The sequence below is a fragment of the Wyeomyia smithii genome, chromosome 3 (assembly GCF_029784165.1).
Source record: "Wyeomyia smithii strain HCP4-BCI-WySm-NY-G18 chromosome 3, ASM2978416v1, whole genome shotgun sequence".
Classification (NCBI taxonomy): Eukaryota; Metazoa; Arthropoda; class Insecta; order Diptera; family Culicidae; genus Wyeomyia; species Wyeomyia smithii.
In genome coordinates this window covers 244,679,067-244,703,251 of record NC_073696.1, presented here as the reverse complement: position 1 = coordinate 244,703,251, position 24,185 = coordinate 244,679,067, and the positions used below count along the sequence as shown (strand labels likewise).

At 37.5% G+C, this 24,185-nt stretch overlaps 1 protein-coding gene across 3 annotated transcripts in view; it reads right to left on the bottom strand.

Annotated features, from left to right (window-relative positions):
- LOC129726833 (nephrin) overlaps positions 1-24,185 on the bottom strand; it is a 571,231-nt gene that overhangs the window by 22,380 nt on the left and 524,666 nt on the right. For all 3 annotated transcript variants that reach the window (XM_055683973.1, XM_055683972.1, XM_055683974.1), the window contains exon 10: positions 19,871-20,085. In XM_055683973.1, coding sequence (XP_055539948.1) covers positions 19,871-20,085 — 215 coding nt within the window. The remainder of the gene's footprint in view (positions 1-19,870; positions 20,086-24,185) is intronic.

Here is a 24,185-nt window from a genome sequence, read left to right as displayed (position 1 = left end):
TTAACCGTGAACAGACGAATTAAGGCCAATAAATAATTTAGCGTTCAGTGGGTCCCCAAAGTATTCGTCAAGTTGCATTTTTTTTTAGAAAAAAAAACAATGTTAAAACCTGGTACAAGAAAACCAGTTAGGGTTTGCTTAAAATTTTCATTCTGACCTGAGACGTGCATCATCGCAAATATTTTTCAGATCCACTGTACATGAAACTAACAAGTATTGTGATTAATGAAATCTGATTTTTTTATAACTACTTTTGACGTCGGTTTTCCGGTTTATTAAAGAGAAGCAGATTGCTATAATCCAGCTAACAGTTATGAGTTTCAATGAGGTCTGGCGCAAGAGAAAATGAATCTCTGCAGAGGCCATAAGTTAAATCATCAATTGAAGCTGCCAGGAATTATCCTTTAGGTATTAATAAAATACACAACAATGACCTATATACATATCTATTTTGTACCTATATACGTTAACAGTCCTCAAGTGATTTTTTTTGCTGTTTTCATCCAGCATCCAGTTCTGTTGTAGTTCCATTTATTGTCTAATCTTTTGTACAGTATTAGAATCGATGAAGTTTACCTTCCTGGTTAGACTCAAGAACTGCTAGGTGGATTACCAGTGGTTGATAGCATCTTCTGAAATCACATCTTTAAAAACTAATGACCCCCCTACACACGTTGATGCTAAAAATCACTTAACACGCACTGAGAACATCCTGACGTCATTTTTTAAGATTCCAAGTGAGCAAATGTACTCGTGTATCGTCCTGTCTTCCTCCACCGGGTGCGTGGCCTTATCCGGAAAAGATATCCTCTTGCTGTTTTTCTGATACTAAGCATATCTTCGTTTGGCATTCTAGTTACATGTACAGCCCGTTGAAATCTGCCACGTTATGTAAACCTAGTGAAGGTTCCCTTATATTCGTATACTCGATACAACTCGTGATTCATAGGTTTGCACCACACTCCGCGTATTGGTAGTACTTGTCCTTAAGCTCCTTCCAGTATCCATGATCCGAATCCGTAAAAGATGTCATTGGAATCAGCCTATATGCTCCGCCTGTACTCAAATATTATCTGACACAGGTTATTTCGCTTAATTGAGTTGTTCGACGCCTTGAAATCTATCTTCAGATATTTAGAAACCTTACACATTCTCAAATCTAGAAAATCTATAACGAGTGTCTTAGCAGAGTGATTGAGATCAATCAAAGAAATAGTTATCGGTTTCCGTTATACTCTACTAAATTTTTTGGAAATAAATATTGAAATTCAGTCCGCAAATATATATTTCGACTGTGACGTACAGTCTTCCTCAGTGCTTATGTGCTTACCAGTCCATATAAGCACTGAGGAAGACTGTACGTCACAGTCGAAATATATATTTGCGGACTGAATTTCAATATTTATTTCCAAAAAATTTAGTAGAGTATAACGGAAACCGATAACTATTTCTTTGATTGATCTTACACATTCTATTTACTAAATGACCTCACATGCATAACACACAAGCAAGAGTGCCTACTATTACTCATGATATGGAAGTTCTGTGGACAAAGGGGGGGGGGTCTCTATTTAGGTTATAATAATAATTATATTATGTAACTCCACAAATATTTATTTGAATATAAAAAAGTAGGCAGATTGGAGTATGCTATTTTGGACAAAATTTTTTATTAAATAATTTATTGCAATCTATGTTGTTAATCTCGCTTATAAACAGCATGCAACACCTCAAGTGAGCTTCTCATTGCTACCAATACCTCACACAGGAGTATTCCACATTCAAGATATTTCTCATTCTTTTTCGCTCCTCAACAATAGGTGTTGATTCACACATGTTTTTTTTTCAGACGAACGCTCCTACCCGGGCAGGAGAGCATAACAAAATCATAACTCATCAATAACATGTTTAGCTATGAGGACTTATCGTGTTATTCGAAAGATATTCACGTTTCAAACTTGCACTTGAAAATATCATAAAATTTTGATATCACATCTCGCTATGCCTTCAATGAGATATTTGAGTTGATTTTGAAATATCACATTAAAAGAAAGTTTTTAAACGAAGATTGTTTGTTACTGATCATTTATAAAATATCAGTTACGCATTCAGTGTTCAATAAGTTGAAAATATCTGAATCGGTCATTTTAGTGATTTTTAATGCAAATTATTAGTTTGTTATTGAAATATCAAGCTTTGTTATTCATATAGTCTTGGAAGAACAATTTTTTGGTATTATTTTTTGTTATTTTACCAACTATGTAAACCATATCAAGATCAAAATGAAGTGTATTTTCAATATCTGGTTGTGATATTATAATGATATTTTCTGCTGTTCGGGTACTCGCGTCTTCTTCCTACTCGCGAGTATGACCAGCCGGAAACAATTGCTTATTGCATTGCGTTGATTGCGGAGGTACAAAAAAATATTTCGAATAGGGTATCGAACTACTTTGGCAGTGTTTTTTTTTGGCTGGTTTTGCATTAGACTCCTGTAAAAAACTAACCAAAGCAGTTCGATACTCTTCACGTTCCAGTATGCGATGCTTTACAGACTCTACGCATTACTTCCGTCGAGCGCGTAGTCGAGGACTCCTCACAAGTAGAAACTCGTGTACCGTTTTACAATCGCTAAGTAGAGAGTATCTCGAACGCGTGTATGAAAACGACTCGAGGTGAGTAGCATATATCTCATTCTTAAGCAAAAAGGAAGAGAAAGGTTGGCTACAATTTTGTCGAACAAAGCAGATTTTCATATATGAAGCTGAATAAAGTGAAATTAGTCTTAGGTGGATTACTCACAAAATTTCAACTTCTTAGAACATAAAAAATAACTTAGCTGAAGAAACTGCAGCACAAAGTTTTTTTTTTGGGTCAAAAGAATTTTGATCACATTTCGACAGTTTTGGGAACAGTGCACTGTGGTACAGAACGACAATTTAGGCGGAAATGAAGTTTTCGATACATTTTTGTGATTTTAGAGCCATACTTTATATGGCGAAGTTGCTTATTATAATTTGGTCTACATTTAAACTGAGGTGAAAATTAGGGTGGTCCTAGAACCAACGAAATAAACCAACTATAATTTTTATTTGTGGAAAATGTAATTTTATTTTCAGTAAAGTTGAAGATCACTTGATTTTAAGCAGCTTTGTTGAAGACTCTTAAATTGACTGAATTAGAGCAATTTTGCCTAGGGTGGCTCTTAAAAAACGGTTTTTTCGCTCTACTTTGTTTAATTCAATATTCTCAGTAAAATTATGTTCGGACGACTTTTAGAGCTTTAAAAGACGCAACTTTTGGTGGCTATACTTTAACAATATCTTTTATGGGTGAAAAGCTATTAAGCTTTTAATTTTTACAATACGCCCTTTTCAACCGTCTATATCTCTGAATGGGGCAGATGAAAAAAATATCTTCTGGTTTCATTTTAAAGAGCAACTTTTGTGCTTTATCATAAAAAATTGGAGATAAGTTATTTCTTAAAATCGAATAAAATAAGTTTGAATATGATCATTTTCAATCGAAAAAGTAAGGTTTTTACAGCCTAGCATTTTTATTTGATAAAACTGATGTACATATGCTTCGGTAAAGTTGAAAGTGAATCAATTTAAGATATCTTTGCAATAAAAAAAATTGTATCTCTTGAACTGACTGATAGATAGTAGCATTACCATATCTGATAAATTAACGATTTTTCATGTAACTAGTATTTTACGCTTAAACTCGCGTCTAATTTTTCGGCAAAATTCTCTTTATATTGTTTTCAAAACTTCTGAAGATGTACATTTTGAAGTAAAGATGTGTTGGTGAATTTCCGTCAATACAGTGCAGGATATACTTGGTTTTCATTAAAAATCCTGAAATAGCAACATGTTTACTTTCAGACAACGTTCTCATACTCGCGTTCACTACTAGTACAACCTAACACCACAGTACACATTCACGCAGGCGTAGCAACACATTTGCGCATGCGCAAATTGTGTTTTTCCTTAACAACGTGTGTTGCCTGTGAACCTGCTTGTTTCTGAGGAACAATCATTGCAATACGACTTTTCAAGATGGAAGTTCCACGAAGCGATTTAGCGAACCTTCTTATTGAAGGAAAATAACTTAGTGATTTGATTGATTTCGTTAGTCAACGGTTTCCCAGTGTCGATACGGATAATGCCGCCTCACGTAAAAAATAAAGACTTTTTAGTTTAATGTTCTGGAAATTGTGGAAATAATGTAATCGTTCGAAGAATCGTTTTCTCACCGTATATTCAACGTGGCTCAGTGGAAATGTGGTGTTCAAAATTAAGCAAACTGTTGTGGAAAAACCTACTTTGAAGCCATTTTCCGAGTTGGGCCGAAGAAGCAAACAAACCCGTTTGCATGATTTAACTAACAATCATTCACCGGAGGAGCTGGGTATGGCCTCTGCTCTATGTGTTAGCCGTTGTGGATTTCGTTCGGTTGGAAAGAGAATTGAAAGTCTCGTACGATCTCCGGAATCAGCAACAGAGTCTTTCGAAAACGTACCACAGATTGAAGAATATACCGCGGAAGAAGCCATAGCGTGTATTTGCAGAAACAATTTTCCAAAAGGCAGTACCATGACATTCGGATGACTACTTTGAATAGGGGCGTTCATTTGTATCCTAGCTACAGCAAGGTTTTATTGGCCAAACAAGATAGTTATCCAATTGGTAAATACGACAGCGTTTTCTCATTTCAATCGAAGAAAACGTCAGTTGAAGCACATCGAGAGTTAAAAAATAGAACACGAAATTGCTGCTCTAAGTAAAACAACGTGCCGTGATTGGTTCCATCGCTTTAGTTGGTCTGCGCGAAAGAAGACCAAAAACTTTCGAAGACGCTGATTTGGAAAATTGGAGGAATTGCTCTTTGGGAATTCATACCGAACGCAGGAACATCTTGCTTCGGTATTGGAAGCTACCCGCAAAGCCATTTATAAGCTTTTTAAAGTAGATACGCATTTTTATTTAAAAAAAAAAGAAAACCCCAACTAGCTTATCCAACTAATAATTTTGTTACATAACAGTTTGGTTAGCCTATATCCATGCGGTAACAGATTCATGGTAATCAATAAAATACCAGTTTTTTTACAGTATACGCCTATGCTCTATATTCTAGTCGATTCAAAAAATCGTTCTTTTCAAATGGAAATCACCTTAGAAGTCATATTTTTGTGCAAACAAACACATACAAGGTAAACGCAGACAGACATCCAAGCTGAGTTCCAAACTTGTGTAAGGGGCCATCCACCTACCACGTGGACAGATTTTTAACGATTTTGACCCCCCCCCCCTCCCCCTCCGTGGACAACTGCCCATATAAATTCTAGAAAAATTGTATGGACCGTGGACTTTAGTCAATCCCCCCTGCCCCCCAAAGTTGTCCACGTGGTATGTGGATGGCCCCTAAGGTTTTTAGTCCTAGCAATACTTAACCAGATAGCGCTACCAGTGACGCCAGTCTCGTATACCTACGAAATAATTATTGTGGCAATAAAGTCACCATGCGGTGCTAATGTACATGTGAATTATAATGTTTTTCCCTTTAACAGTTTTCACGGAATTTTCGATCAATGTTGTTCTTGCTTGAACGCCTGTATTTGGTAGAACAGAGGAATGGTGTTTCTCAACAAACATTTTTTTTTCAATTTGGTCTTACTTCGGAAAAATAATGTAAGAACTTTGGAGAATTCCATCGACATCAGGCATATATATGAGCTTTCATATATTAGCTGAAATATATAAAGCTCGTATATTTTCCCCACTTTACTTTTCAACAAAAAATTCAACACAGGAAGTTTGACTAAGGACTCGCTCAACTTAAAAATCCAAATTTCTCTCGAATTCCGAAGAAGGTTCACACATGCAAAACTGCTGGCGCTGCTTTCGAAATAAGGAATGCTGTTAACACAGACTAACAGACATAACATGTCGAATAAATTTTCAATAAAATCATCGTTTGGATGATTCCAGTACTTTACGTTAGTAACACTAGCACCATCTACTGTCGTGTTCGAGCTGCGTCATTTATTTCGACATCAGCGCCAACGTTACTGCATGTGTCAAATGAGAAACTACAAAATTTGTATGAGATTGCATGACAGCGCCCCAGACGACGTTTTCGCGCGACGACTGTTATTCGATTGAAAATTTGAAATGAACGTTTTTTGTGGAGTTGGAGCTAGGTTCCAGTGTTACGTCTGTTAGTCTGTGCTGTTAAGTTGACGTGAATTTTCAAGTTCCGAATTTCCGTCGAAAATTCAACCTAGTTTTACCATTTTGACAGTTTTTGGTGAACAAAATTTATTCTAACATAAACGATGAATATTCTTGGGTATTCTTGAATCAAACTGTTATGCTATGGGTATTCATGTCGAGCTCGTAAACAAATACCCAGCCGTAAAAATACTCACCTCCATTGACGAGTAATGGAAGATACACAGTTTACGGCTGGGTATTCGTATACGAGCTCGATGTGAAGACCCCTACTATCTTATCAAAATCATGTGTGGAAAATATTTTGAAAGGTTTAAGCACAGACTAACAGACGTAACACTGGAACCTAGCTCCATCGCCACAGAAAAACGATCATTTCGAATTTCCAATCGAATAACAGTCATCGCGCGAAAACGCCGTCTGGGGCGCTGTCATGCAATTTCACACACATTTTGTGGTTCCTCATTTGACACATGCAGTAACGCTAGCGCTGATGTCGAAATACATGACGCAGTGCGAACACGGCAGCAGATGGTGCTAGTGTTACTAACGTAAAGTACTAGAATCATCCGGACGATGATTTTATTGAACATTTGTTCGAAGTGTTATGTTTGTTGGTCTGTGGTTTAAGTAAAACAACTCTTGATTGCGGTAAAATGTCAAGTTGTTTTCTTGCCCACTAACAAAATAAGTATAGAAGAATTTAAATTTGGTTTTTGTTTGGATCAAATTTCGCCATGCTAAACGGTGTGTATACACTGAATTCTTTTTTTACGCGATTGATGCGTGCTCGAAAAAAAAAAAAGAATCCCGTAAAAAAGTCGCGTAATTTTCAACAATTCGTTTGAAAAAAGATCACGTCGTTTTGATAAAATTATCCGCTACGTGTAAAAAAATCGTGTGAAATAAAATAACGTAAAGACAATCGCGTAAAAAAAATCCAGTGTATAGTTAACTACATGCCACATTGTATGGCATAACATTAGCGTTACTTAAGAGAAAAAAACGGCTATCGAACGTTTTCGAAACATAATTTTTTTTGTAGCGCCAACTATGTGTCGAACGGAGATTCCGTTGGCCAATAAAAATATCGCGATGTTTCTTGTGAACCGCGGGCTGCTACTGCATCGAATCGGTATCGCCAAATACTAGTGCAATGTTCGAGTGAAACTGAAAACATTACCGCAACTGAAAATGGTTGGATAGAGATGTTTTTTTTTACAAATATGTTTGTTTACTTTGCAGCGAATTTTGCCGGCCGGTTTGAGTTCAACTTGGTTGACGGCACATGAGTGGTAACTTGTGTACTAATTTAGATCTTAATTCATTTGGATGGTACTTTTTGGTGCTTGCTTTTGATGATAAATGACATATGGGCTAAAACAACATCATGATGATTTACAAATTTCATTCGTGTTTGCAAAAAAAAAATTGTTCTATTTTTATATTCCAGATTTAACAAATCCACTAGGTGCCTTCCAAAAACGTAAAAAAAGACTGATGTAGAATGTTAAACGACGTTAGACAACTTACAACAAAAAACCAACGACAATTTAATTTTTAGTTCGAAACATTGACGAGTGTTTGTATTTAATATTTGTTTACATTAAATTCTTTAATATTTTTTTTTTGCAGAAATCTGCGTCATACATCGATAGAACTAAAACAAATCACTTGAGGTATAAATTCGATGTAAATAGTTCGCGGCACTGGGTAGTCTGTTTCCATATCTGATGAAATGGTTTAGCCCTCCAGTTCGGGTGTTGACACTCAAAAAGTACACATCTCTCTAACATGAGATAGTAGTCCGGTAGTGTTTTATAACGAAACTAAAAACAATAGTTGACATAACAGGTCATCAGTTTTCCATTACTGGCGAGACAGTATTCACTGTGTTTCTCTCTGCCAGCTGTGTAATACTTCGAGCTTCTTCTTTCAAATCTCTCCGAGGAAGAATGAAGATCGGTGACGGTTCCACCAATCGCTTCGGGTACAAAATAGTTGAAGTGATCGAGCTGTTAATTTTCGTGTACGCAAAATCATGTAAACATTGCTGCGAATGTATAGCTCGGTCATTTGAAATTGAATAATTATGAGGAAAAGAATCCTTATCGGATGTAGAGCTTTGTAATTGAAGGAATTAGTGTATGGAATATATTCGACTACCTTTTGTGGTCCGTGACTGCTGCGCGATTTGAGGTTTCGAATACTTTGCTTGAGTTTTTGTATTGGTATTCAAATCGCAGAATGACATGAGGTCTTTTATGCTAAACTTTAAATTGACTTTTTTGCAAAAAGGTAGTCGAAGGTATTTCCTCGTACAAATTCTTTGCTCGCACACACATGCAATTATCTTAATTTTTCGTGTGTGCTTTTTGAATATTTTAGACCGGGGTTTCAAACATATGTATATAAATTTTATATGCAATGTTTTTCTTACTTTTTATTAGAAAGTAAAGTCCCTTGACCAGCCTAAAATGCTTTATATTGTTGTTGCTTGCTGCTGTGTTGTTGTTGTTGTTGTTGCTGTTGTTGAAATGTCGTGGATTTTTCTGATCTTTATTGAGAACCTAGATGCCAGAAGCTTTTAAAATATTTATAATATTTTGTATAATTCAAAACATTTGAAGGTATCACTATCAAACCGTCATGTGCGGAAATATCTCTACAGTCTTTAATAGACCATACAGTGCTTCGCCTTATCAAGTTCCTCAATATAGACATTCTGCAGGAAGATTGGGTACAAGTGATTTTTGAATGGGGTTGTGATGGGAGTTCCAACCATCCAAGGTACATAGTAAATCGGAAATAGTAGAATCAAATGCATTTTAATTTTTTCCTATTTCTATATAAAGATTCAAGCAGGTGTTTTTTGATGAGGATAACGATAATGAGCTTAAGGAATACAGTGATGCTTATATATTTGCGATGTCCTTGGTTCCGATCGGAATCATTCGACGACAGTTTGAAAATGGAAAAAAGGAAATCATCTGGAACAACGACATACCTTCTTCAGTATCGCTCTATCGTCCAATTAAACTAATATTTTCCAAAGAAAATGCGTAGTTAACGAGGGCCGAAGTGAGTAAAATGAAAGCAGAAATTCAAAAGCTGGTACCGACAAAAGTCAGTGTTAAAGGAGTGGATTTGAAAATTGCAGCAAAGCTCGTTTTATCAATGGTTGATACGAAGGTGGTCAATGACGTGGCAGGAACTCACTCACAGCAGTGTTACATTTGCCTACGATCAGGAAAGTTGTTGAACAACGCTGTTGGTGCTCAAGCTTTCAACGTTACCGATGTATTGAAGTATGTCTTTTCAGCACTCCACGCTCGAATTCGAACTATGGATCTTTTATTAAATATCAGCTATCGTTTGACACTGCCAAAGCCTTCATGGCGTGTCAGCAAGAGTAATACCATACTGAAAGACCGTCAGGCTTCTATCCGACTGGCTCTTAAAGAGCAGTTAGGGCTGAGGCTAAACGAACCGCTTCCGGGGGGAGGTAACTCGAACGACGGCAACACTGCCCGTCGCTTTTTTAGCGAGGTTGACGCAGTTGCTGAAATAACAGGACTAAATAAAAATATTCTGTTCGGATTTGGGATCCTTCTCACAGTAGTCAATAGCAACAGAGAAATCGACATTGAGGCTTTCAAAGCTTTTGCCAGGGAAACTCACGAAATTTATTGTGAATTATATGATTGGTATGTACTTTCTCCTACAGTGCATAAACTTTCATTACACAGTAGTAATATAATGAGAACCGCTGTATTGCCACTGGGAATGTTGAGTGAAGAAGCCCAGGAGACCCACAACAAGTGCATCAGATAGTTTCGAGAACACCACTCAAGAAAATTCAGCCGCATCGCGAACATTGAAGACGTTTTCAAGAGGCTTCTGCTAACATCCGATCCCGTCATTTCGCTAAACAACCGACGTACTGCCCAGTGCGAAAGTTTGTCACATCTACCAACAGAAGCACGAAAATTGATTGAACATTAAAACTTTCTTTTCAAAATAACGAACATGAAATTTTGCCAATTATGCATAAACGGAAGAGAAAAGTATTTTTTTGCATTGCTTACAGCAATTTCATCGTTTTGTAACTGCCGAAAGTTATTTTAAAGATTGTGTCGTATATAAATTTTAATATTTTGAAATTTTTTTAATTGAAGATACGTATACAAATTTTATTGAAAATCAAATGAGACATAATTCTACGTAAAAAGTTTCGAAAATTAGCTTATCTTCAATTTTACCGAAGAATATGTACATCAGTTTTATCAAATAAAAAAACTAGGCTGTAAAAACCTTACTTTTTCGATTGAAAATGATCATATTCAAACTTATTTTATTCGATTTTAAGAAATAACCTATCTCCAATTTTTTATGATAAAGTACAAAAGTTGCTCTTTCAAATGAAACCAGAAGATATTTTTTTCATCTGCCCCATTCAGAGATATCAACAGTTGAAAAGAGCGTATTTTAAAAATCAAAAGCTTAATAGCTTTTCACCCATAAAAGATATCGTTAAAGTATAGCCACCAAAAGTTGCGTCTTTCAAAGCTCTAAAAGTCGTCTGAACATAATTTTACTGAGAATATTGAATTAAACAAAGTAGAGCGAAAAAACCGTTTTTTAAGAGCCACCCTAGGCAAAATTGCTTTATTTCAGTCAATTTAAGAGCTACAAGAAACAAAGCTGCTTAAAATCAAGTGATCTACAACTTTACTTGAAATAAAATTTTATTTTTCCACAAATAAAAATTTTAGTTGGTTTATTCCGTTGGTTCTAGGACCACCCTAATTTTCACCTCAGTTTAAATGTAGACCAAATTATAATAAGCAACTTCGCCATATAAAATATGGCTCTAAAATCACAAAAATGTATCGAAAACTCCATTTCCGCCTAAATTGTCGTTCTGTACCACTGTGCAGTGTGCGTAGAATGAAATTGTATTAAACAGAATAGTGGCGAAAGTACAATAAAAGAAATAAAGTAAGAAGAATTAAAAAAATTTCATTTACGGTATTAGATTTTTGGAAACTGATTGAAAGAAAGAAATCTGGCAACACTACTGCTCGGAAAAATGGGTTATAAAGTTGACAGAGATTGTTAAATAAATATGTTTGTTTGATGAAAATTGAAATAATATTATATTTGCTTTTTTAAAAATCGCTTTTTCATTTTTTTGGGACGTTCCACGACTATAAAATCTGATAAAGAGGTATTGAACAAGAAATGCGTTCTCTTGCAGCAAAAAAGGAGTGTCGCAAAACGCGGGGTATCGGATGATTTTCAGAGTGACACTAAATGAATAATTATCCTGACTTCGAACCGATTCCAAGTTTGAGCTTCGTTGGTACTTTTTCTTTGCTTTCGCAGCATTGACTAAGAAAAATATTGGTGCTATTTCTATTGAGATAGTTGATCAATCATTTCTTTTATCACATCGTAGCTCACTTTGATCAATTCATATTTAAGATTATTTTTAACTATTTTTTCCGTTCTACCCAAATATTAATCGCTGGCAAATATTTCGTTTTGATTTTACATGATACCGTTACGTTTAGATCCTTTTATTTGCATTTCAAATAGTGTTTTTGCTTCGTTCACGCAATAATGGTCCTTTCAAACGCACAATGATTGCTCTGATTTCGCACAAAAAATGTGTGAATTGCATAACGCATCAGTTGTTCAATGAATACATGAACAGAGATCGGAATCAGAATATGTATCATACACACAAAATCAGGACGTTTAGGTAAACTTCAGCTTCGGGCTAACGATCTGTTATGGGGCGCTCAAAAAACCGCTGCTTACTTTCGCGATCCAGTGCGTATCAAAGACTAGTGCATCCCTAATCACTGTCAGCAAACGAAACAGCCAATAGCGAGTCTTGTTGCAACAGGATTCACTGACGCTGGTGCCAGTAACATGGAATCGAATGCATATAAATAAAACCAGAATCGTAGTTAAATTCAAATTGTTTCGAACAAACCCAATATCTTTTTGTTTGCTATTGATTCGATGATGTTTTTAAATGACCGAATTCACGAAGGGGAAGCAATCAGTTAATATTTTCATCAATTCATTCATGACCAAAATCATCAGTGTTTGTTGTTGGTTGCACTGCTTCAACGATAGTAGCCTTCTATAGAACATTACCAATACCAGAACAAATCATCATCACGATACCAACACTTTTGAAATATAGTGATTTGGGAGTACTAAATACATTCAAAATGCGCTAGAACGATAAGCCCAGCACACATTTGTTGTACTGGTTCTAAATTTAATCAGTAAACGCGCTAATTTCGTTCATAAATGATCTGGTTACGTACATTCCAGCTATTGCTTAGTTGTTCGTTGGTTTATCTAAACGAAGAAAATATAATCACTTTTGTGTTTCTTTCAAGTGAACCATATATATTTGTGCGCGGCCCCAGCAGCCTTTCTATGGTGAGTTGGTTTAACTCGGATCGACGTCGTGTATAATATTCTGCATTTCACTAAGATATACCACATACACCTGTGTGTGGTCACATTGTTATTTTTATTGTCTACTAGCTGACCCGGCAAACTTCGTCCCGCCTATATTTGTGTTTAATTAAATAATTTTAGGAATTTCAAATTCATTTGTCACTTAAGGCTGTTCTCCAGAAACCAATTTTTGGATTTCAAAATGGCATTTGGCGACAATTTCTGGCCTCTGGGCGTCATTCTGGTTAAAAAACATCAAAATTGGGTGGTATTTGGTCATTTCGGCTGTTTCCTAAGAACCTGAAGTCACCATCTTAGAATTCAAAATGGTTCAAAATGGTGTCTGTTGTCGATTTTAGCTCCCGTGTATCATTCTGTTTCCGCATATAATCATATTGAGTAGAAATCGGCCATTTTTGGCTGTTTTCAAGAAACCGGTAGTTGTCATCAAAAATTCAAAATGTTGTCTGAGGACGATTTGTGGCTTTATTGCATCATTACCATTTCGGAAATACCAAATGGTATTTGGTCACTTTTTGTTGTTTTCAGAAGCCGGAAGTCGCCATCTTGGATATCAAAATGGCATATGGAGACATTTTCTGGCCTCTGGGCGTCATTTTGGATCCGGAAACACCTATATTAAAAACCGGAAGTTTCCTTCTTAAAATTAAAAATGGCTCCTTGAGTCGAATTTTGGCTCATGTGCATCGACCCGATCATTTAAGGCGGTTTTCCGGAAGACCTGGTAGAAATATTTGTTTGATTTGTATGGGATTGTATGGGAGACCTCTCTCCCTTTTCAGAGTACGGGAGAGTGTCAAACCACCATAGATATTTGAGGGGTGTCAAACCACCATGAAAATATGTTTTGCTTCCAAAAAACTCTATATGCCAAATTTGGTTCTATTAACTTTATTTCTTCTCAAGATGTGCAGAACTTTGTGTTTCATTTCCAGTGAGGGGTGTCAAACTGTTATGGACATGTTTGTTACCGCTAAAAACATTCACCTGCCAAATTTGGTTCCTTTTACTTGGTTAGTTCTTGAGATGTGCAGAAATTTGCGTTTCATTTGTATGGAACCCCTCCCTTCCAGAAGAAGGAGGGGTGTCGAACTATTATGGACATATTTTTTACCCCCAAAAACATTCAACTGTGAAATTATATTCCATTTACTTGATTAGTCTTTGAGATATGCAGAAATTTGTGTCTTATTTGCTTCCAGAAGAGGGAGTGGTCTCGAACTATCTTAGTCATCTTTCTCGGTCGGTTTCCAAGACTATATGGATCAAACAGACAGAAAGGACTGCATTTTTTTTTCAGATAGATTGGTTATAATTGGTCTCATATCAGGTAGTTAAATATTTTGTGCTCTATGAAATAAATCACACAAACATTTGTGCGCGGCCTCAACAGCGCTCCTACTGTCTGTTGGTGTAAACCGGTACGAAATATAAATAAACTATTTGTGCTTCTCGAATCAGTTGATGTAACAGAGATTGAACCGAGAATAGCTGAATAGAGACGGGAATGAATTATATGTATGATCGCATCATTTATTTAGGTGAACCCAGATCTAATGTACCCTCCCATACTAAAAAAAATCCCTTTCATGTGATCTTTGTAGAGATGCAGAGGTCACACTAGCATCTCTTTCCTCTTCCTACCTGTTTGCAAGGACTTGGCCGGTGCCGTAGTTGGTCCTTCAAAGTATTGAGTCACTAGAACTTGAGCAATGAAAATAATCGGCCACTCTCATTTAATTAAATTACAGTCAGGGGGCGTAAACTAAGCCGCGGTAATTCAAAAATTCTTGCAAAGTTAGTCATCAAGGAAGGCTTTAGATAAAGTCCGAGACGCTCTACGACTAGTATTTAAAATTGTCCTTTTGACGGTCATTTCAAATCTTTCGGAGGTAGAGGGTTTTTTCGATTAAGTCTTTTATTTAATAAGCATTTAGACGTTTTTGGTTCCCAACCCGCGTTTATTCGAAACGCCACGGAAAAAATTTTGAATTGGCGTGGTATCGCGCAAAAAAAAAAAACACTGAGTTAATTCGAAAATCCGCGTACAAAACAGCTTATAAAATAATTCGAAAATCCGCTTCTGAGCCTCGTAAAAAAATCCACCTAAAAAAAAACTGATTGTATTGTGCAGTTTTACTGAATCTGATCAGTCAAGAAGTAGTAACCATCTATTCAGTCTAAACTAAACATCATGCCTTGCAAATCCCAAAAAATACTGCCTAACAGTCGATGCCGAGAAAGTTAGACACGTTGGTCTTTTTCAACAACTGGCAAGAAACGCGGCTTCAATTATATAACCAATATCTTGAGAACGAGAAATTTGGATAGCTTTTTGTATATGGTTCGTACAATCTGGCCTCTTTTTTTTAATTTTTAATTGGCAATGCCATCTCAACTAGGATTTTTCACCCTATAGAACTAATTGCAGTGCTTTTACTGTGTGTCTCCTAAGCATATATCAAATGAGGAGAGCATCTAGGTAGGAAAGTAAATTGCGTTGTTTGCTATGCATCTCAAAACTTAAAGATAGTTGTTCATGAGACACGATCGCAAGGTTAACGCAGTATTGCGGCAGCCTGTCTTATGTCAATAAATTTTTTGCAATAGATTTGGAATTACACTTGATTGGGGTTAATCAGTTTGATGGTGCGAAGCGGTATATTTTTTCGTAAATAATTTTTGTTTTAAAAATAAACGAAATCCGTTGGAAACTGACTGAGTTTAAAACATTTGAAAGTGGACAATTTTCGTGACGCTCTTGATGTTTCCGGATTTACAATTTGTACCCCTATATATGTTGCCGTAAGACGTAATTCTACGTCAAAAGCGCACTAATCGATGTGCTTAAGTTGACTCTGTTGAATGAAAAATGAAAAGAAACTGTATAAATTAATTCATAAATGCTTCATGATCGCGTGCGATATCCGCTCTGACATAATGAATTTCACTTTATTCTCTTTGGATGGTTGATCTTTCTCGGTGAAAAATGTGAAATTTCACCGAGAAAGATCAACCATCCAAAGAGAATAAAATTATACGGTGACAAAAACTTCAAATAAAAGAATCTCATTTTATTCTGGTTTAGAGCAATCTAATGAATAGCCCTGCCTTAATTTCAAGTTCCTACAGTTTGTCCCAGCTTCGTAAAACGAATGCACAAAAAATTATTTCTTGTGGACACTCTGTCTTTTATTTCTTCGCCATGATTAGCATTCAACGTCCGTGTGGTATCGCTACAGTCATGGAATGAATTTTACATCAAACACAAAGCGCACATTCCTAGTCAACTAGGGATATTCTGTAAACCTTGTTAGGGAAAGAAGCATTAAGCGGCCAATCAGAGGTCGACATTTGCGTTTCGACGAAGCTTGACAATTTGCAATAGTACAATAGTTCGAACAATCAGGTTACAATTTTCTGCATTTGGACGGGTGAACATTTGATTTTCCTATCGATTGCTGCAAAAAATGATAGAAATCGGCTGAAAACTGACTGAAACGTTTAAAATTTGACAATTTTCGTGACGCTCTCGATGTTTTCGGTTTTTGAAATTGGACCCCTGTATATGTTCCCGTAAGACGTAATCCTACGTCAAAAAAATCCAGCCGCCCGTTATGCATGTGTGCTCCTCGAATGTTATCGAATTTATCTCATTAGTCACTCTTGTTTTGCTCAGCTGTGGGGCAAGCAGCAAGCGTATTAATTTTTCTTCGAGCAGCAGAAACACATCATAAAGCAGAAGGAAAAAGTGCGGTACGCAACATTCATGCTGGACAAGAAGAGCGACGATAATCACACTTTTTTGACAGTTCCTGAAGATTTGTTTACGAGGTGTAAAAATTTTGAACAATAAATCGATTTTTTTGTTTTAACGAAGACTGTGGCCTATTCTATGAGATTGCATATGAGAATCGACTAATAATAAAAAGCGTTAGAGCAAAAGCATCTTTCCGGCTCTATCGAGAATTTACCTTCCGGGCTGTCAGATGACGTCATCGTTCAATATTCTATAGATAAACGTCAAAACTGGGTTTTTGCATATTACTGCCTCAACAAATCAGAGGTATATGAATGAAAGATTGTAGTAATAAGACAATAATTCATTTGTTTATTAACTTGATGTGTTATTTTTTGAGAGAAATGGAAAATATTTTTCAATCATTTATGTTCATAACAGGTGGAATCACACAATTTTCACAGCAAAAATTTATATGAAACGCATTATATAGAAGCGACATGAGAAAATGTTCTATCCCAACGCTGAATCGACCATTTCAACAATGGGTAACCATCAGAAAATGTAAGCCTAAGCTTCGCTTTTTTACATATTTATGCAGATTTTTACTTGTTACATACAGCGTAGAGTGCCTATAAGTATAACTAGAGTGGCGCCGGGTCATTCAAAATAACGCTGGTAATACTGGTAACACTAACCAGAGCCTGACAAAGTCATTTTCAATTGACAATTATCAGGTTATAGTGACGCTTTGACCCGTCGCTTTCAATTGAAAAGCTTTTGTATCATTTTCGAGCACTTCGTGAGTCACATGACACCCAGTCGTAAGCTCTTGCTGTGATTCTGACAACTGAACGGCTTGAAATTGATACAAACGCTTTTCAATTGAAAGCGGAGATAATCACCATCACTCTCACATGACGATTCTCAATTGAAAATGACAATGAGCGCTGACTGAGACAGAAGGCTTTCATACAGTACTTCACGCATATATAAGGAGGAAATATTGATCGGAACTTGCGTAACGTATTTATTGGAATGACCCTGACAGAAAATTTTTATTCCAATTTTTACAGTGTCGCCACTCTATATATAGTTACAGGCACTTTAATACAGAACAGGTTTATTACACTTTAAAATTCATCACTCGAAATGCCATTGCTTTGGAATCTGCCCCAGTTTCTGGTTACAGTTGGAATGTTGGCCCAATTAGCGAACGAAAACTGTTATTTAATTAGCTTCTAGTCATTTTTAGCTGGCACCTGGTAGACCTTCTAATTGATGAAATACTTTCTGCTCACTTTTCTGTGAGTATTCATGTTTGCGTTTGTCTATTTTTGCGTGCATTCCATTGCACTAGAACGAGCACACAATCTGGCTTGTAGGCGAAACACAAAATGTGTTTTATATCAGTAAGAATCTATCAACTTTCGCGACAAGTACTTGGCCGATTTTCAATGCCTCCAATTGAATTCAGAATATTTGTAGATGAGTAAATTATTTCTGTTAAAAATCTGTTTTTTTTCGATTATATATTTTGATAGACGTAGACAACATAATTTAATGTAGTTGCAATATAATGATAAAATGCGATAAAAACCCACATGCGAAAGGCAAGTACAGTAGGTTTTTTCAATTAAACTTTCAACGAAATATGTTAATGCAAAAGCTTTTTTTTCAACTGCCACTGTAAACATCCGGTACAAACAGAAAACGGACGACAATCTCATCGTTTCTCGGCCACAAAGTTGTCCTGCCTGCGTCGCCTCCATCGTCTGCTCATGACACACGCTGCGTTTGTGTAGCGTCATTTGAATCCCCATGAATAATGAGTGCGGTAAGGTAGGATGACACCGCTACGTCACGGCACCTACAAGTGTCGTCCCGACCCAGATGGGGCCTCCTCTGCACCGGACGGACCTGAAGGATTCTTCTGGATATGTTTCGTATAAAATGTCATGAATAAATAAATGCTGATGGTAAGAGCCGCGCGTTCGCCCAGCAACGTCCGTTTTCGTCATCGGGACACGACACTACAGGAGGCTGACAACAGTGCGAGGGCTCGCGTCACCTACCGTCTTCCTGTCGCGATGTGTCACCGGTGCCACAACTGCTCCGGGTTGAAATGTGCGCTGCTCTTTCTCTCTTTCTCGTAAGGATTGCCATTATTGTAATAGATCGTCAGATGGGGAAATTTTCGGAACGACTAGAGGCAGCTTTGGGCTTTGGGCCAGAATCGTGGCAAACAGCAAACTTGAGGGATTAGTAACATACAACGTTCTATGATCCCCTACCTGAAGTTACGCCAGGTGACGATAACTTCATTACGACTATTCCGCAACATCTGCGCAGCTGTTGGCGATGACGATGATGACACCGATTCTTCGCAGTGTCGTAAAAAACCGGGCCAGCTCCTGGCGAGCCCAAGCGTTACCACCTTTGATGGATAGAATCACGTTTGATGTGATGCTAGCTTCCACCGCGGTTTCCCACTATCCGGTCCACAAACGTTGCTAATGTGGGGAAAGAGACTGATACATATCGTTGCCTGGCGAAGGATTCCCACGACGACAATGATGACGACGGTGATGGTGCTGGTAATGATGATGATGATGAAAATGATCTCATTGCTGCCGCTCACAAAATAGAGGATAATTATTCGCCTCAGACCAAGCGCATCGCATACCAGCAGCCAAGTTTCCCAGATTTTCCCGTCCTGGGCTAAAGAAGACTCAATCCCGGCTGACTGACATATTAGGCAATCTGCTGGAAGTGGGGATTTCGATGTAAATCAAGCTCATAGACTGGAACGGATTCCTTGCTTGACTCCGGGTGGCTAGACCCGACCGACGGTTGATACGGCTGGATGATCAATTGGTGCGCGAATAGAGTGCAAGAGTTGAAAAGTGTGAATTAAGCTATCCCGATGATGACGGCACGGATCGCTGCGACAGTTGTCATGCGGAAAGGGTTGTGAATCGAGGGTCGACATCGATTAGGGGTCGCTCCTGAATGCCGTTGGTAATTCAAGGGGTCACGGACGGGGTGAGCGAGGTTGCCCAAAGGTTCTTATTACCCAAACCCAAAGGATTTATCGTAAAAAAGTGCTTAAGAATGCTTCTCGTTTACAAAAATTTCGACTGAAAATTAGGAATTTAACGAAAAACGATATCAGGTATAAAAAAATAAGGAAAATGCCATTCCCAATAATTAAATGGTAAATATCTTAACATGCACTTAGCGTGAGTCTAAGTCATACTTAGAAACTCTCAGGCCTTTTCTATACGCTTCTAAACGTAGAAAAATGTATGATTCAAACTATTGAAAAATATAGAAGTTTACCAGTGTAATGTACCTATTTTTGATTAAAAATAATGCCGATACTTACACTTTCACTGATCGGCTTAAACCGGAAGATGCTCTTTGCCTGTTCGCTGCTGACGTGGGTGGACGGAATGTCCAACGTCTCGGACACCGAAGTGTTGTGTTTCCACACGAAGGCCACATCCGTCGGGTTAGCTTCCAGTTCGCAGGATATCTTCGCCTGTTCGTACCGACCCACGTTGTAGGTCGTAACCAGACCCGGCCGGCAGACAGGGGCAACTGCAACAAACAAAAAGAAAAGAAACAATATGATCAATGCACTTCTCATTACTTATTGCCATTTTATGCGCACAGTGATTCCGAATCCGCAACACAACGGGAATTTGAAAGCACTCGCGACGAAATCCTCATCCCCTCAACCAACCAGTGAATCGTTTTCAATCCGCGATAATCGAGTGAGCCAATAAGCATGTAAATTAAAATTCTTTTTCGCAGCCGAGAGAATACGACCGGCTTGAGCACTGTCGGAAAGAGACGACAGAGACACAAACACAACCGATCCGCGACCTGTCAAGTTGCCAAAAACAGCAAAATAATGCCACATCCCATGAATATTATCACCACTCGTTGATTGTTCGTGCGGCAGCGAAGCAGAAAAAAAAACGGGAGAAAACCGGAAATGGTAAAAGCCAACTTTCACATGACATTTTTCCGGAGTTTTTCTTCAACTGGTATTCCTCTTCGACGGTCGGTCGGTCGCTCACTCCCATGGGAGTAAACTTTGCCGACGATGCTAAGGAGAAGAGAGAAATCGTAAAAAAGAAAACTAACAACAATCGGCAAACCCGTAACCAATAACGCCTCCTAGGAATTGGAAATAAATCGATCGACACACGATGAAAAATCGAAGGCATCTGTCAGCAGCCTCCAACTAATAATTTCTCCAAAACGGAGTGTAGATTTTTCCACAGTGCTTCATACTAACCAAAACAAAACAAAACAGAGCAAAATCGTGAAGCCCTCCTTCCCCTCAATCAAAGCACCGCAAAACAGGAAAAGTTGGAGTCGACGGCCTGTCAGCGATAACGCAGCAGTGATTGTTTTTGTCGTGCTCGGAAAAAAGTGCTGCACAGGACCCGAACCAGTAAAATCTCGCTAAAGATTCCTCACCGTACTCGAGGGACAGGGACTACCGGCTTGCCGAAATTTACGAGTGCCTGACTGCGACACTTTATGGACAAATAACTTTCTATACTTTTGCCGTCTGCGTCTTTTGGTAGACTAACGCTACTGAAGCTGCTGCTGCTGCTGCTGCTGCGACGGCGATCAAAAGTTCGGCTAATTAAAAGTAAAATAATGTCAGGGTCAGAAAGTTTTCCTTCTGTACAGGAAGCAGTTTGGAGCTATGAAAAAGAAACCAAAGACATCACCTTCACGGATAAAGCATTGCCAGGCGTGTGGTGAACGTTCTGATGGATCGCAGCGCAGAGTCGTTCCGGTGTCGGCGCAGTGAATTTTTTACACGATTTAAACGTTATCGTATGGCTGGAATTGGAAAAGTTTTGAAGTGTTCTGTTGTTGTTGTCGACTGTGGGCAAGGATTTCACTGACCCAGACCGGGGTTGGGGGGGGGGTGGAGTACCATCTTGTTTAAGGTGTGTCGTAAACCGAGCGTTGATTTCGTTGATCGAGTGGTATTGTAAGAATAACAGCTGAGTTGGAGCCTCCTTTATTCGAACAAAACTGTGTAAAACTGTTTCCTGGGAATTAAACAATTGTGCTGAAGTAGTTGAGACGTGTAGTGCGCTTTGTTCCGACTAGGATTGCCTAAATGATTTTTCACTTATAAGCTAAGTTAAACTATAATTTTAAGTGGGTTGAAAACAACCCAAATCTTTATGTCTGGAGGAACCTTAGGTTGTAAACAGTACTTATATTGACAGTATTTATATATGAATTTTAATTATATCCCTACAAGCACGATTGGGTGATGCATATGACGTAAAAGAAATCCTAAATCGGTGTAATTCCTTTATAAATACATTTTTTGTACCGGTTTTTCTATTTTTCGTAACAGCTGCGATGTTGACACTAGCGTTGTAAGCGATAAAACAACGAATTTGACGTTCATAGAGACAGAGAGTGAAGGTTTCATTTTAGTAACATATTACCGTTGGGTTGAGATTTCTTTGTGTTGTAAACAGCCAGTGTCAAGAAATCTTGATTATTTTGTTGTTGTAAAAGCTTGGAAATAAGTTATTTTATTCTGTCTTGATGCATTAACATACAAAAGCAACAAAAATAGCCAAAATATGGGCTGGCCACAGGCCAATTGTTATCCGCGAAATGTAACATTATTACAAATATAGGACACTTTGTTTCATGCACCAGGTAGAATTATTATTTTTTGTATTATTTACAAATTTAAATGATTCCAATCATATAAATAAGGTTACAACTGAGTTAAGAAAATACCATGGCTATTGAAAATTTAGAAAATGACCTCTGGTATTTAAATTCTTTAAAATTGTCAACCATTTCAGTTACGCGACAAAGGCTTCCCACACACTCCAATGCGAACGTTAATAGTGCGCCTCCTTTCACTGTGGAATCGATGGAGGCGCCATATACATCGTTTTGGGGCATGAGCTTAGGGGGAAATTTGGATCTAGAGCTCGATGGTTATATCCTAGTAAAAAAATTTCTTCTACAAAGTTGTTACATATGATGCGGCGGTTATTTTTATTTTATCACACATTAGAGTGACAAAATTTTCTGTCACTAGATATCTAACCTTTAAATCTTTGTAGATGATAAAAATGAAGATTGTTCTACAATGTTGCTGTTCCGTTAATTAAAGGCAACTTTGTAAAAAAAGGTTTTTCTATCTTTTAAAACAACCGACTAAGAGATTCTTTATAATGTGTAAATCATAATAAGGTGACAATGAAACAGTTTCTGCCGGTTTAATTTTTTTTTACAAAGTTGCATTGAATTAACGGAAGAGTAACATTGTGATACAATCATCAATTCTATCTACAAAGATATGAAGGTACAACAAAGATACGAAAGTTAATATGGTCGGCGTGCGACCGGACCGAACCAAGCGCCATTTTTTTTTTAATTGAGTTCTTAACACCAGTGGATGCGAAAATTAATAAGCTGTAATTCATGAAAAAACGAAATTTGGACAGATCATAAGTATATTAAAACAGAACTTTACTATAGCAGCCTGCAGAACACACACGGTAAGGTTAAACTTTGAACGCCGATTACTCGAAATAATGCTTTTGGCGCTAGGTTCGGTCCGGTCGCACACCGACCCTATCTGATTTGATAGAAAATTTCGGTCACCCTGAATTGTTATAACTTGAAAATATCCGCCTCATCCTATGTAACAACTTTGTAGAAGAAAGTTTTTCTCTAGAATATTACTATCGAGCTCTAGATCGAAACTTTTTCCCTAAGCTCGTTCCCTAGAACGATGTACTTGGTGTCTCCATTGCTTCAACAGTGAAAGTAGGCGCACTGTGGTCCAGAAATGAAAAAACTGGCCAAAAGCCAATTTATCGCGAACGTTACATTTTAGAACCATGGTGTATTAGGGAAAGTTTTAGAGTGAAAAAAAAGACCCTCTTTTGGACATTAACAGATCCGTGATGAATCACTCTACATGTGAGATAAAAAAATATTTTCTCGAAAAATCTATATTTTTGATCACCGTCTTCGGAGAAGTTTTTCACATTAATATAACAAAAACTTTGTGGACACGCACGCTTCTAGACATTAGGTACCTTTTGACGTTGACTAACGTCTATATTGAAGTTGGGCGCCTGAATTTGAAAATCTAGTAATTAAACCAGGGAAAACCAGGGAAAAATGGTCAAGTTTTGAGCGCTTATTTTTCAGTCATTTATATTCAGGTTTTCGAGGTTTTGGCATCAATCGATCAGAAATTGTTTTACGGTTAAATTTATGTAACAAAAACAAACTATTGTTTGAGATACACTATTGAAAAATTGGTAATTAATATCGATTGTCTAAATCATACCGCGCAGCCAATCACTACCTCTTTTCCCAAGCACACTAACGGATACAATCGATCTGACTTTGTTGTTATTGTTGATGTCACTTTCTGTTTCCGATGCTTATTTACGTTCCTTGTCATTCCATTTTCTACTTAGCCCCTCCTTCTTTCTAACTAACTGACGTAGTTTGAAATAAATGGTACCGTTCGAACATTTCATTTCATTACTAAACCGTACCGATTACATAAGGACGCTAGGTGTTAGTAGCTGAAAGAAGGAAAGACAAAATAGTACCGGTCATCTCGTACCGGTTTCACCCGTAATGCTGGTGGCTGTTAAAAGTACATGGCT